This window comes from Populus nigra, chromosome 1, assembly GCF_951802175.1.
Source record: "Populus nigra chromosome 1, ddPopNigr1.1, whole genome shotgun sequence".
Classification (NCBI taxonomy): Eukaryota; Viridiplantae; Streptophyta; class Magnoliopsida; order Malpighiales; family Salicaceae; genus Populus; species Populus nigra.
Genome location: NC_084852.1, coordinates 39,563,376 through 39,577,817, shown reverse-complemented (window position 1 = coordinate 39,577,817; position 14,442 = coordinate 39,563,376). Strand labels below are relative to the sequence as shown.

The 14,442-nt window shown below is 34.3% G+C and overlaps 2 protein-coding genes across 3 annotated transcripts; one reads left to right on the top strand and one right to left on the bottom strand.

Annotated features, from left to right (window-relative positions):
• The first annotated feature begins 5,346 nt into the window (after window positions 1–5,346).
• Window positions 5,347–8,327, top strand: LOC133702173 (NADPH-dependent aldo-keto reductase, chloroplastic). Its single transcript, XM_062126430.1, has 5 exons — window positions 5,347–5,518; window positions 5,923–6,098; window positions 6,476–6,719; window positions 7,609–7,788; window positions 7,880–8,327. The coding sequence occupies exons 1-5, from the start codon at window positions 5,399–5,401 to the stop codon at window positions 8,105–8,107; spliced, it is 948 nt and encodes a 315-aa protein (XP_061982414.1). The 5' UTR covers window positions 5,347–5,398; the 3' UTR covers window positions 8,108–8,327.
• Window positions 8,328–8,548: 221 nt separating this feature from the next.
• Window positions 8,549–14,170, bottom strand: LOC133702160 (protein PIN-LIKES 3-like). 2 transcript variants are annotated; one of them, XM_062126420.1, is made up of 10 exons: window positions 13,867–14,170; window positions 11,875–13,658; window positions 11,642–11,766; window positions 10,394–10,515; window positions 10,078–10,308; window positions 9,794–9,877; window positions 9,431–9,531; window positions 9,271–9,323; window positions 8,984–9,169; window positions 8,549–8,859 (listed from the first exon to the last, which is right to left on the bottom strand). In XM_062126420.1, exons 2-10 carry the CDS (start codon window positions 11,910–11,912, stop codon window positions 8,735–8,737), a joined length of 1,065 nt encoding a protein of 354 aa, XP_061982404.1. In that variant the 5' UTR covers window positions 11,913–13,658; window positions 13,867–14,170; the 3' UTR covers window positions 8,549–8,734. The 2 variants fall into 2 exon arrangements, with proteins under 2 accessions (XP_061982404.1, XP_061982394.1); XM_062126410.1 differs by having other exon boundaries at window positions 8,549–9,169; window positions 11,875–11,955; window positions 13,484–13,658.
• Window positions 14,171–14,442: the final 272 nt, after the last annotated feature.

Below are 14,442 nucleotides of genomic sequence, written 5' to 3'. Positions count from 1 at the left end.
TTAAAAAAAGCAATGTCAGAAAAAATAATAATAGTCTGTTGTTATCATTTTACTTGTCAAACTTGTGATCTGAACCATGAACTCAATCGGGTTCAATATTTTTTCCCTTAAAGTTATATTTAACCTAAAATAAAGGGTGAAAAGGAGCCTAGACTCGTGGGTTTATGGCATAGTGTGTCTGGGCCACTGAAATGAAGAGCCTACAAGAGCCAACAGACTTGGGTTTATTTTTTTAAAAAAATTTTCTAAAAGGGTAGGTGACATTTGAAAAAAAAAAGTTGGCAACACATTGCTTGTCAAGGCAAACAACATGCTGTTTTGTAAGCCTAGATCTCAGGCACCACAATGGTGACCAAAGAATCGAGCAGCTAGTCTTTTGGCCTAAAAAACCAATTTTCAAGCTATTTCAAACCAAAAACACCTCACTAACATCCTTATAACACCCTAAACCATTTTATCAACTCTAAAAATCCCAAAAATGGTCCAAAAAAATGACAACCATCATAAAGCTCCTCTCATCTCATAGAACATGTGGATACCAAGAAAACCATTTTGATGGTCGAAAATGGAGTGAACGGTAACTTTCTCTCTCTTCGCCAAAATCCAGCAACCTTTATCTCTCATCTTCCTAACCAGGAACAAAAAAATAACACAAATAAAATTGTGTGTCAAAATTGATTTTTTAAAATGTAAGGGGACCTCAATTGTATACATTGCATTATTTTAAAGATTGGGGACCACATTGAACAATGTTTTGTGTTATTTTGCATGAGGACCAAATTGAATTATAAAAAAGTACAGTGCCATCTATAATATTGTGTGTGTAAATAGTGCTGGCTCCACAGTAAACACCCCCATGCTTTTTAGATTTTTACGAGATGACATGCTCGCGCGCTGCTGCGGGCTTATAAAACAAATGTACTTGATAGTGTTATAATTGTGAACCAACGCTAGATAAGTAATAGAAACTAAAAGTATGATGGAGCCAATATTTCATGACAGAAAAAAAAAGTTGTGTTGGTGATCAAAAACTTAGAGACTAAACAAAATGATTTGTAGCAATCTATACTGTTTTGTGAGGAAAGATACAATGTTTTCGCCACATGATTTAGCTTTTCTGTTAATAAAAAGCAAAAAAAAATTACAAAGCTAAATTCTCTACCAACTTAAAATCATAAAAAAAAAATATGGAAAAACATTGCAACAATTCACAGTGTTTTAAAGAAAAAAAATTACAAAACTAAATTTTCAATCAGCTCAATATTAAAAAAATAAAATCGACAGAGACAATTTTTGAAAAAATAAAATAAAAAAATACAAAAAAAAACAGGGAAAAAAAACCTTACTGGAAACATTGTAGCAATTCACAGTATTTTGTGATGAAAACTACAGTGCTTCCCTACATGATTTAGCCTTATTTGTAATGGCTTATAATTGTAATTCTCAACCAGCTCAATATTAACAAAATAAAATTGACAAAGACAACTTTGAAAAAATCATAAGAAAAAAAAACTATGTGGAGAGATACTGTAGTAATCCACAATGTTTTGTGAGGAAAGCTATAGTGCTTTCCCCGCATGATTAAGTTTTATTACAAAGTTAAATTCTAACCAGCTCAATATTAAAAAAATAATATCGACAAATATAATTTTGGAAAAAAATATTACAAAAAAAGAAAACACAGAAGAAACCGGAAAAAAACTATGCGAGGAAAAACTGTATTAATCCATAGTGTTTTGTGAGGAAAGTTACAGTGTTTTTCCCACATGATTTAACCTTACTTGTATTTACTTGTAATTGTAATCCTTAACCAGCTTAATATTAAAAAAATAAAATTGATAAAGATAATTTTAGAAAAAAATATAAAAAAACAAAAAAAAACTATGTGGGAAAAAACATTGTAGCAATCCACAGTAATTTGCAAGGAAAGCTGCAGTGCTTCCCTCATATATTGTAACTGTAATTCTTAACTAGCTCAATATTAAAAAATAAAATAAAAAAAATAATTTTGGAGAAAATAATAAAAAAACAAAAACAAAAAAAAACCACTTGGAGAAATATTGCAGCAATCAACAATGTTTTTTTTTAAAAATTATAAAACTAAATTCGCAATCAGCTCAATATTAAAAAAATAAAATAGAAAAACCATGTGGAAAAACACCGTAGCAATTTACAGTATTTCAAAGGAAAAAAATTACAAAACGAAATTTTTAACCAGCTCAATATTAAAAAAATAAAATTGATAAAGATAATTTTAGGAAAAAAAACAAAAAAGGAGGGGAAAAAGAAAAAGTGCAAAAAAAAAGAAAAAAGAAAAAGAAAAAGTGACAAAAAACAAAAAAAAAATGAAAAAAAATGAAAAATTAAAAAAAAAGAATGATTACTATAATGCTTTGAATGTGAGTAAACATAAAATCCCCACAGCCTTTAGCTTATTATTACTTAATCTAATGTTGTGTTGTCAAAATAGATAGGAGCTTATTATAATTGGGCCGCAGGTTTGAAGTTGAAGTTAATTCTAAAATAACAGGAAATTATTTTCATACAAATTTAGAGGCAAAACCCAAACATGTGAACTTGTCACATAAACAGCAGAAATCCGATAGACTTCTACGATGAAACTGATCGATTATAGCATTTCTATCTATCTTACTTTCTTTTTCTTAATTATTAAAAACTTCATCAACTTCCACTAATTCGAACCTGGTCCTGCTGAGAGTACTGCCCTTCATATATAATATTAAGAAGGCGACTGCATATTCAATTCTATTTAAAACCGCTAGCTAGGCTTTCTAAAACACCCAGCCATAATTAAAGAGAGAGAAAAAAAGGAAGAAAATCCCCTCAAGCTCGAAGGTGAGATTTAAAATTTGGAAGTCTTAGCATGTAATTAATTTATGGATGCATGGATAGGAGCTGAGAACGAGATAGTGCATAGGATTATACGAACAGAAAGAACTTGAAGGTCCGACTAATTGTTTTTTTAAGCGCGCACAGCTTGTTTCATTCTCCCGTGTTAGTTTATACGAGGAAGAAAAGATCTTTCCAAGATTTTATGCTGTTGTTATTTCTGTCGCAGAAAAAAGAATTGCCGACCAATTGCGAAGTGCATGCATTAGAAGCAACAAGGAGAGGCCTGATTTGACCTGTGAACATAAAGTCAACTGGGAGTGTAGGAAAATTGTTTTGACTCGTGATTTAAGAATTATTTGAGAATTGAGAGTGTAGCTTGACTTGCAGTTCAGAAATAATTGAGAGGTGGTTGACATGTATTAATGTCAACAGTACAGTTGTTTAAATCATAGTTTATAGTACGAAGGGACAAATGCAGTTCCAAGAAAGGGCAAAGTCAACAAAAACCCATTAATTAAAGAGGAGTAATTTAGGTTGCAGACTGTATTAAACAGTTTTGATGACACATGAGAGGGAGAGGGGGGAGGTGGAGATGGAGACGGAGGGGCGGTGGCGATGAATACAATTATGAAGAGAATAAACGCGTAAGGAATTCTTGAAGATTCCATAGAGGCCACCGATCTCTTTAGATGATGGATTGGGCCATCTAATAAAATCCCAAGAGACATGGAAAATCCCTTGCCTTGTGATATGCTACACCAAATAATGAACCCTAGCTAGTAAAACGGTGATTTATATTGCTGATTTGTCTTCAAAACGCAGTTAAGTGCAGGCAGAATCAAAACAAGTCCAGAAAATCAAGACTCAATCCTATCGAAACTGTTCTTGTTATACATGTTAATACGAAGCCAATCTAGATTCTCTTAGGCTATTAATCACCAGGGGACATGATCAAAAGTTTTCAAATATATACTGATCCATATTTATTTATTATTCTTTTTAATAATAATTGTAACACTACTATATTACAGATTTGTTTTTTTTTTTGTTAGAAAAGTATTCCAAACTCTTACCAGAACGAGTAATTGGTTGTAATTGAGTGATACTGAATAGAATCTCTAGATTTTAATCAATATACCAAAAGCTAAAAGACCTTGGGGATGCACTACTAAGTATGCAATCATATATTTCATTGTAAATTTACACAGTGAAATTAATATTTTGTTCTTGATAGAGAAATTACTATTTCCCACAGTGAAATCTAAAAAGTTTTGCCTTTGATATTTAAGGTGTTTTTTTTGTCCTTTATATTTGATTATTTGATAATTATTGGATGTCATTAAAAAAATCAAGGTAATTTGATAAATGTATGGATTTTTTAAAAAAAAAACTAGAAATGCGTAAACAATACCTACCAAATTTAAATGGTGCGTGTGAAATTGTTCAATGGCCGAAACTTTACTTCTAAAACAATGATCGAAGCATCTCAACATCCCTTTCTTATACAAGCGACATATGTCATATAACTGAATTGGTGTGTGTAAACTTTTTTTTTATTTTTTTTAAATATTAATATTGCATAAATATTTTTTTTATATTGGTAAAAAGTAATTGTATTGTAGTTTGACCTATCTATCTATTGAGTGGTATATCTAATTAAAATCTATGATCTTAAGTTTTTTTTAGTTGATTGTTCATCTTCAAGTTTTTTGGTTCAAATATATGTTCCATCCAGAAATACTTTATTTTAAAATTGTTCATCATCATCATTACATCTTAATTTCTTGTATCTCTTTTCCAAGGTTCATTATTGTTCTATAAAGTGTTAATTTTTTCTTTGAAAATGTTGTATCCGTACGTTATGAAAAATTATGTAACAATATATTAAGAAAATTACATAAATATTGTTCCAAAAACGTGTTAACCAAATCAATGAGCCTTTGGTGCATTGTTAGCATGCCACCCTAAGAGATCACGAGTTCAATTTTCTACAAATATTAGGAATTGAACTTATTTATACTTCATGTAAGAGGTGGGGTGCTCAAAATTAGCCCTTCATTTTTTTTATGTGGTGAAGATATAAATCATTTTCCCCAACCAGTAGTAAGCTTGGCTTCCCCTCTCTTATAATACTAATAATTAACTACTCATATATATACAATGGTAAATAACTAGTTTAATATAAAGCATCAGGTTCTGGGAACACCAATAATTTTGAAAGAAAAAAGAATAATCAAGTCCTACAACGAAATTCAAGGACTTTGATGTTCTTGTTAATTAATTAGTATATATCTTTGTAACGTGCGTATTAATCACAAACTAATAGATGCAACAAATAATGTATAGTGCTATGTAAGTAACATATTTTATTCCTACATATATATGTAAGCTCTCTTGAATGAGTTGGGATGAATGAAGTCATCATACATAAAGAAATCATATTTCTATCAATGAAGTTGACTTGGGGTGTGTATATATACGGGGGAAGAGAGGTCCAAACTCCCATGGTGAGTTAACGAAGAACAGAAAGAGAGAGGAGACAGAGATGATGAACAACGAAGTGCGTCTGAATTGCGGCATTAACATGCCAGTCCTGGGACTGGGCACTTATTCCTACCCTAATGATAGGCAGACGACAGAGCTGGCCATCGATATGGCACTCAAGGTACATTTCGTGCGCGCGCGCGCACATATCCTGTCCCTTTCTTCTTTCCTTTCTGCAGCCTTCGATCTGTTTTTCCTCTGGCTCTTCCTATCTTTTCATTTCAAGTGCAGTGCATTGCGTTGCAGTCCATCTCTGATAGACACTGGAGCACTAATGATAGCACTAAATAAAGCATGGCTGAACCCACTTGATTAGAGCATTAATTTTGGACTTCCATGGCTTAACTACCTCTTCATGCATGCCCACGTATATAGGTTTTGAGTAATTAATTACCCAGATGGACAGTTTGCTTGCATATAAATTCTTCCCAGTATCCATTCAAACACCGGAGTAAAAGCTTTTAGTTCTGGTTGCCAATATTTTTGCGTGAAATGTCGAAAACTTGTTGGTTTGTGGCATTGCAGATGGGTTACAGGCATTTTGACACAGCAAAGATTTATGGTTCTGAGCCGGCTGTGGGGCATGCTTTAACAGAAGCGATTCTTGATCAAACAGTAGACAGAGAGGGGATTTTTGTTACATCTAAACTGTGGGGGAGTGATCATCATGATCCTGTCTCAGCACTCAGGCAAACTCTAAAGTAAGTAGGAGCACATAGCCATCCTTGAGATCGTTGGGTTCCATGCATCAGGTTCTCAGCTCCATTTGATTAGTACCCTATAGTACTTTAATCAAGTGAAGTTCCCATCTTGTTAAATCTTCATTGAAATTGAATTCATTGAGTTTATACGCAAATCTAGCTTTAGCTGCATGTGGGTGGTGGGACTTTTGGGTCTAATCTATTTTGAACCAAGATCATATCAAATCTCTCATTATATATATAGATCTAGCTAGTGTAAACAAAATGTAGAATAAGATCATAGGCAGCCACTAAGATTGCAGGGGATCCATGAGGATCTTGAAAATATTCGACCAGGATCTTTTTGGGTTTTCAAGTGCTTTTGCTTCTTGTTATAGGAACATGGGCATGGAATATTTGGACATGTATCTAGTGCATTGGCCAGTGAAGCTGAAGCCTTGGAATTACTCTGCCGTGCCTCCTGAAGATGACTTTGAGCCGTTAGACCTTGAGTCCACATGGGCCGGCATGGAAAAATGTGTGGACTTGGGATTGTGTAGGTGCATCGGCGTCAGCAATTTCTCCAGCAAGAAGATCCAAAGCTTATTGGATTTTGCCTCGGTACCTCCAGTTGTCAATCAGGTACCCTATATAAAAAAAAAAAACGCGTGAACAGTTTAACTGTCTTGAGAGGTTTTGGAGATTTTCTTTCTCTTGGAATTTTGGTGTTAGAAGAAACTAATTGAGTTAATTAATATTCGAATGAGAAACAATTAATTACAATCAGTATAGAGGACAATTGAGGGACTTCTTGTTTATTTTGTTTTTTCTTCACTGGAAACCGACAAAGAACATCAAAATAATTTGAAACTGGTTTTTTCAAGTTTGTGAGTTAGGTTAATTTATTAAAGTCAATTTTTTTTATATATAAAAACACTGCTGAAATCAACATGTAAAATGAGGTCTCTCCGCCATGCTCTAGAAAAATATCAAATAAATGTGATCCATCTCATATTTTTTTTTTATCATTTATGTATTATTTTTATAGCAATTGAAATTACATTTTCAACAAATTTTTTTTAAAAAATTATTTAAAATTAATTTTTTATATTTTAAAATTATTTTTATGTGCTGATGTTCAAAATAATCTTTAAAAATAAAAAAATATTTTAAAAAATAACCGCTAGCATACTCTTAGCCAATCTAAATCTACTTCCAATGGAGATTATAAAAAAGCTTGCTTAATTATGATCATATGTACAGCTCATTGTGAAACAATAATAATAATAATAATAAGAAGACAATGTGTGAGGATAGTCAACTGCAAGAAGCCACATAAACACAAATGCCCTCCAGATGAGATGAACCATCTCTTCTCTTATTTGATGACCGCATAATGTGTGTTTTCTTTCTTTAATTTCATAGGTTTGGGAAGGGGATATTCATTGGCTACAGTAATAAATAGTAATCCTATGTTTTTTTAATCGCATATTGAATTGAATGATGAACTGTGTGGCAACGGTACGTGCAGGTGGAAATGCATCCAATGTGGAGGCAAAGAAAACTAAGAGATTTTTGTGCGGACTACAAGATCCATGTAAGTGCTTATTCGCCACTTGGTGGCCCTGGAAATGCATGGGGAACAACCGCCGTGGTTGAAAATCCAATAATACAGTCCATCTCTCGCAAGCACAAGACGACCCCAGCTCAGGTAAAGCCCACGAATCTATCATAATAAATGAATTCAGCTCTAATACATTAAGGGGCCTCTGAAAACAAGCTTTCGTCGTGAATCTTTGAAGGTGGCGTTGCAGTGGGGGCTGTCAAAGGGATCAAGCATGATAGTGAAGAGTTTTAATCAGAAGAGGTTGAAGGAAAACATGGAGGCCTTGAATGTAAAACTGGATGATCAAGATCTCACTGACATTGAGAAACTGGAGGAATGGAAGATCATGAGAGGAGAATTTCTTGTTAACGACTCAACAAGTCCTTATAAGACAATTGAAGATCTATGGGATGGTGAGATTTGACACACCACCCCACCATGCTTACGCTCCACTACCCTTGTGGCGGCTATTATTATATATGCTAGCATGCCAGGACAGGCACGGCCGTTCCGTTCATATTGCAGCAGATAGTTAATGTAATCTGTGCGACGTGGGAACAAGGAAATATGATAATATCAGCTCCATTTGATTAGTGTAAACTTAGCTAAGAGATCTGTATGCTTTAAGGAGTTGTGCATTCTTATTCACCCAAGTATAGAAAATCTGTTGCCTGCATGCATATATAGCCTCCAGAGCAATGACCACAGGACCATTGGATTTGAATCTAGAGGGTCGTTTTTCTATCTTACATACCAGTATTTTAGACTTTGCCCAGAAACGGACTTGAGGAACCAGGTTCTAATGCAAATTCGGGGCTGAAACCAATGCATTGACCACAAGTGCGAAGAACAATGACAAAAGCCATTTCAAAATCATCGACATTTTAGATATACCTTGAGCCCCAGGACACCTATTCCGTTATGCATGTGCGTTGGATTCTTTATTCATCTACATTTGCATTTGCAGAAATATTTAATGGAGTATCTGAGCTAGCATATAATGCGTTGCCCAGATTTTCATGGTGAAAGTAATCATAGAGGCACGTCACGGTTATCTAACAAACCAGATGAAGAATGTTGACCAAACGGCCAGCGAGACTGTGGCCAAGGCATTGGTCCATAGCATGATCACAGAGCATTCGGTTAGGCCAACTCCAAACAACTGGCTCATTGTAGCTGCCAAATCGGTGCCGAGAGAACAAGTTAGGAGCAAATTCATCCCAAACGTGCATAGACATGGTTGAGCTCTGTGGGGATCTTGTAATAAGGGTATATAATTCATCAATGACAATTAACACACCTACGCTGTTTGCTGGAGGAAGTGCAAACTGGAGGAGAAGAACAAACTGAGATAACGGATCTGAGCGCACCAAGCCAAAATGGATTGCATATTTAATGATAACTACTCCCAAAATCGGCAAAATTATGTACCTAATGGCCACTATACCAATAATCACCAAGAGTGGCACCTTCGAGCCTTTCAAACCTGAGAACATCGACAGCGATAATTATTCCATGCTTTCAACAATGCAACTAGTGAGAGAAGGCAAGCCAGTTGGGATACAAAAATCGAACAGTCACGCTTACCCTTCAGAAGATTTGCTCCCAAAATCAAAGTAATGATTGGAATGGCTGCCTTCCTGCAAACATGAAAGAATGCTAGGGAAATTAGGTAGCTGAAAATAGAAGTAAAGATTCTTGTTAATTTTCTTGGGAATCTTCATATCATCAACGACAAGATACTGACCCAACCATGTCTGCAGAGTCTTCAACCGCATGAAGAGGAGCTCTATCACCAATTAGTACTTTTCTGAATGGAGGGATGATACCAATCATCAATCCGACAATCTATAAAAATAGAACAACAAGGGGGATCAATCCTCACATCAACACTGGATCGTAATGCGGCATGTTAGTTATGTTTTGATCTATAAATGTCAAATATCTTAACGTGGCCAGGAAACTAACGTGGGAAAAAAATCTGACTAAAATCTACAAGCTGCTTGCTAATGCCTGTTTCATGGCAATGTTGGAGAGAATTTTTTCATGTAAGGGATTTGATCCTCTATGTATAATAACTTCCCAAAATTAGAACTTGCCGTAAGCATACCGCTCCAATAATTGCCGGTGCAAACAATCTCCTTATACTGGGTTTCTTTATGAAGCTTCTCTTAATGTTTTCTGGAAATGGCACCTGTCAAGAAACATTGATAGGTTAGATGATGATATTTTATTCAATGAAGAAAGAGGAAAGGAAGAAAAAAAAGCCGCCAATGATAAGATCATGTGAAACCTTCAAAGCAAAAATGTGCCCATAATGAACATGAACAATACAAGGAAGGAGAGAAGTGCATGAATAGAGAAAAGAAGATATTATATTGAGGTTCAAACAACCTTCGCCTTCTCCTCTGACACTGAACAATTAAGCTCCAAGTGCTGACTCTCACCAAGTGAGGGATCTTCTGAAGGAAGTGGGGGCCCTGTGCGACACTTTGCAGATTCATTTTTTTCTCCAGCAGACTCTGCACCCTCCGGTAAGACATCTGGTTTGGCTTCATCAGAATCTTTACTTGAATATATACGCACAATATTGCACACATATGACCAGATGTACAAGGATCCAATCTGAAATCAAAGAAAAAACTACAAAGAATTTTAAGCAATTACAACTTTTGGATGAAATTCAAGTTAGAAAGTACAATGGTCATACTGCCACAGAGAGTGAAACATATGCCATTCCATTGCCGGTACAGACATCGGAAACTCCAAATGGACTGCCTTTTTCTTTACAGACAGCTAGAACAATTACGAGAAGCATGTTGTCCAGGTTTCCTGTTCACATCAACACCTATCATAAACTAGAATTCAAGAATAAAAGATCAAAATATAATGAAAGCATGGAGCATTGGTTCTTGATATTGACTCATTGAGACAAATATAGTGCTGCTGCAGCCATCATCGTAGAGCCTGGTTTTTCTTTCATTTACTTGGGCTCACAGTCTGACCCATTTGTGGGTGTATGTATATATTCTCACTAATTCCAGGGTTGGTGGATGTGCTGTCCAACAGGACTATTCTTAAACATGTAAATTATTGTGTTATGTGGGTGTTTGATTTCCCTCCCTTCTTATTCTCTTTTATTCCATCGCTCTACACTAGCAACTAGTATAATCTTCCTCTATTAAGGTAAAGCCAGATAAGATGGAAGAAGTGGATTGAAAACTTCTTGACAGAAAGGTTTTAGGCGTTATCCATTCAACCCTGTCAAGATTAGTTGCACATGATGCTATCAAAAAAAGACCGCTGCGGAGCTAATGGCAGCAGCCAGCATGTATAGAAAGTCTTCAATGAATAACAAGGTGTATGTAACGAGGAAGTTGTTCAATCTAAAAATGACAGAAGGAATATTGACGTGTGATATATAGACACTAATAATTTGATTAGAGCTTCCAAAGTGTTTCATCAGAGCATAAGGTGTGAGATGGATAGCAAGATTGGTTCGCATTCATTTATGTTCATTTCATTACTAGGAAAGAGAATGTCTGCCTCTTCTCTAAGGTGGGATGGTCTGCATGTCTTGGAAGGGGAAAAAAGGAGAGCAGGACAGAACAGAGTAGGGAGAATATGCTAAAACTTGCTTGTTTGCATTGAAGGATGACAAGCCAACGAAGTAGATAACCTCATTGGCATGGGAAGAATATCTGGCAAGAAATCTTGAATTGCAATTACAAATTGTAAGAACAACTTTGATTCGAAGTGAATACGATCAGAACCTGATTAAATTGATTAAACTACTGATGCTCAATGCCAATGAATAATTAAACTACTGCTTTCTTATTTCAAAAGACTATAGTGAATCAACAAATATTTTTTTTTGCAAGAATATAATCCAGAAAGGACACCAAAAATTTGTAGATATATATATATACCTTTCATTAGCCAAAATAATAAAACCTACCGGCAGCACAACATCCCATGATCACTCCCCGAAGACCTATAGGAGCTTTGGTGATTTTTACAAGTAACCATCCAAGCACCGAGCCAATGACAAAGGTGATGAGAACATTTAGTGGCATGAACCATCTACATAATTCGAAAAAAGTTGGATTTAGGGAAATAGCAGGAAGGGAAAATACACACACACCACACCGAAAGAAAATAGGCCCGGAAAATTTGACCAGAGAAACTCACAGCTCAGGCAAGCTTCTTAATGTTATGTATTTTGCCATGTTGCTGCCAACAAGTGCTGGACTCAAGACAAAAAAACACAAGCTGCATAACGATTGAATTCAAAATTGCACATTATATTCTTGCGGAACTCAGAATGTTTGTCAGGTCAGTAATAGAAGTATTGTGAAGGTATAAAACAAGAAGAGCAATTAAAACTTATACGCTGCTTCTCCCACTTTGTGTAAAAAAAAATGTAAGTTTACGTTCTTAAAATGGATGATGTTTCACAGAACTTCAAAAAGAATTGATCATTAGACTCAATAATCAACCGTTCATCTCTTAGATTAATTTTTCTTTACCATAAAAAAATATCTAAATTTTGCTAATATTTTTCTAGTGGAAAAAAACAAATTGAGCAGGGGTTGATCCGACAAGACCCGGTTGACTTGGCAAATCCAAAGACAATCGGAACGACAAATGAAAAAATAATTTGACTCAAAAAATTCAAGACAACTTTATTTTTTAAATATTGAGATGACAACATACTGAATCGACCCGATTAAACATAAGTTAACCTGTCAAATTCACAATCTAGATCATGAAATCATGATAATACAATATAAAATAAATTAAAAAGCTCAATTCCTAATAACTCAATGTTAAAAGATGAAATTAAAAAAAAATAAGTAGAAAAAAAACATAAAAAAGACTAGAGTTAACCTGCTAAACCCATAACTTCATGAAATCAGAATAATCTCATAAAAAGTAAATTGAAATAAATTATGAAATATATTTCATAATCAACTCAATATTGAAAGATAAAATTGAAAAAAAAATTAAAAAAATTAAAAAAATAAAACAACCCAAGTCAACACGGGTTAATCCACAAAACTTATGACCTAGATTCGAGACCAGAATAACCTCATAAAAAATAAACTAAAAAAATAACTCAAGTCAATTCGGGTTAACCTGCCAAACACGCAACCTAGGTCATGAGACTGTGATAACCTCATAGAAATCAAAATTAAAACGGTATATTGTTGAATGATGAAATTAAAAAAAAAATCAATCTAAAAAGAAACACAATAAAATTATCAGAGTCTACTCGAGTTAATCTGTAAAACTCATTAGACCGAAATAATCTCATAGAAAGCAAATAAAATAAATCATAAGATAATCTCATAGAAAGAAAAACTGAAACAAATTATAAAACTTATATTCTTAATCAACTAAATGTAAATGGATAAAATTTTAAAAAATAACAATTAAAAAATAAAAAACTCAAGTCAATTGAGTTAATCAATCAAATCCACAACATAATCATAAATAAAATAACACATAAAAATTAAATTGTAATAAATTATAAAGCTTAATCTTCAATAAAAATATATAAAATTAAAGGCAAAAATAAAATACAATAGTGTTCCCTGGTTGAACGACAGGAAAAACACTTCTTCAGGGTTTTTTTTTTTTGTTAATTAATTGGCGTGCATCTAAAGTGATTCATCATATTATGTTGTTGTTGTTGTAATTTTGAGTAAAAGTATATATTTATAAATTTCTAAAAATGAAGTTTGTAAATCTTATTCTCTGTTCTCAATCCATATCCTGCTAACATATTGTTACTGACATTATTCAAATGCTTTCGAGCATCCGCCCCCAAGATATCCACACGCTGGATTGCGAGAAATACTCCGACGGCAGTGATCTGGAGTACATTCAGAACTGGCATGAGTGCAACAATAAACAGATTCCAGATCCCCATAGCAGCAACCCAAGATTGTCTCAGATTCAATATTAGCAACCTGCTCAAGAAAAAACGAAAGAGTTCAGAGCACAATAAGAGTCTATAAGAATACAACTGAATTTATATACCTACAATAATATAAAAGACGGTTCTCATAAACAACAACATTTCTGAATTCCCAGCAAAAACCGATAGATCCACTTCCATAAATTTAAGTAATGATTGCATGCGGTGCGTGCAAATTGCTTCAGATAAAAAGAACTCACGGTGACTGAGGATGCTTTAGAATAGCCAGCTGAGGGCAGAGACTGATGCATGAGATGCAGTCTATCAGAAGCAGGCGATTGATTTGAAGTTCAGAACAGGAAGGTAATCATAAAGAAACCATCAGGAATAATAAAAGTAAAACCAAAACGGAGGAGTTAGCTTGCTTCCACAAAAATCCACTTCCACCATCAGAATAAAACTAAAATAGGGTAGACAAACCCACACGCAGAGCTAGAATCATACCGCCGAACTCAGAAAGATCAAAGTGATGAGAAAAAAGAGTAGAATTAGAACAAAACAAAGATGGTTCCCGGCCCATCAATATAAAAACTCCACTCGTACCAAGCACGCACGCAATGCAGTGGTAGGTATCTGCATGATTCTCCACTACAATTTCACACGCAAGAAACGCACAACAAAAGGAGATGATGAGACAACTGAAATGCTTTTGAGATCTAGTGGATCAGCTAGCTAGGAAAAAGGCTTTTTACAGGAAACAATACAAGGGTTGTTCTCAACCCTTGAAATGAAATAAAATACAGTTTCACTCTTTCTTCTCTTTTAAATATTTTCTT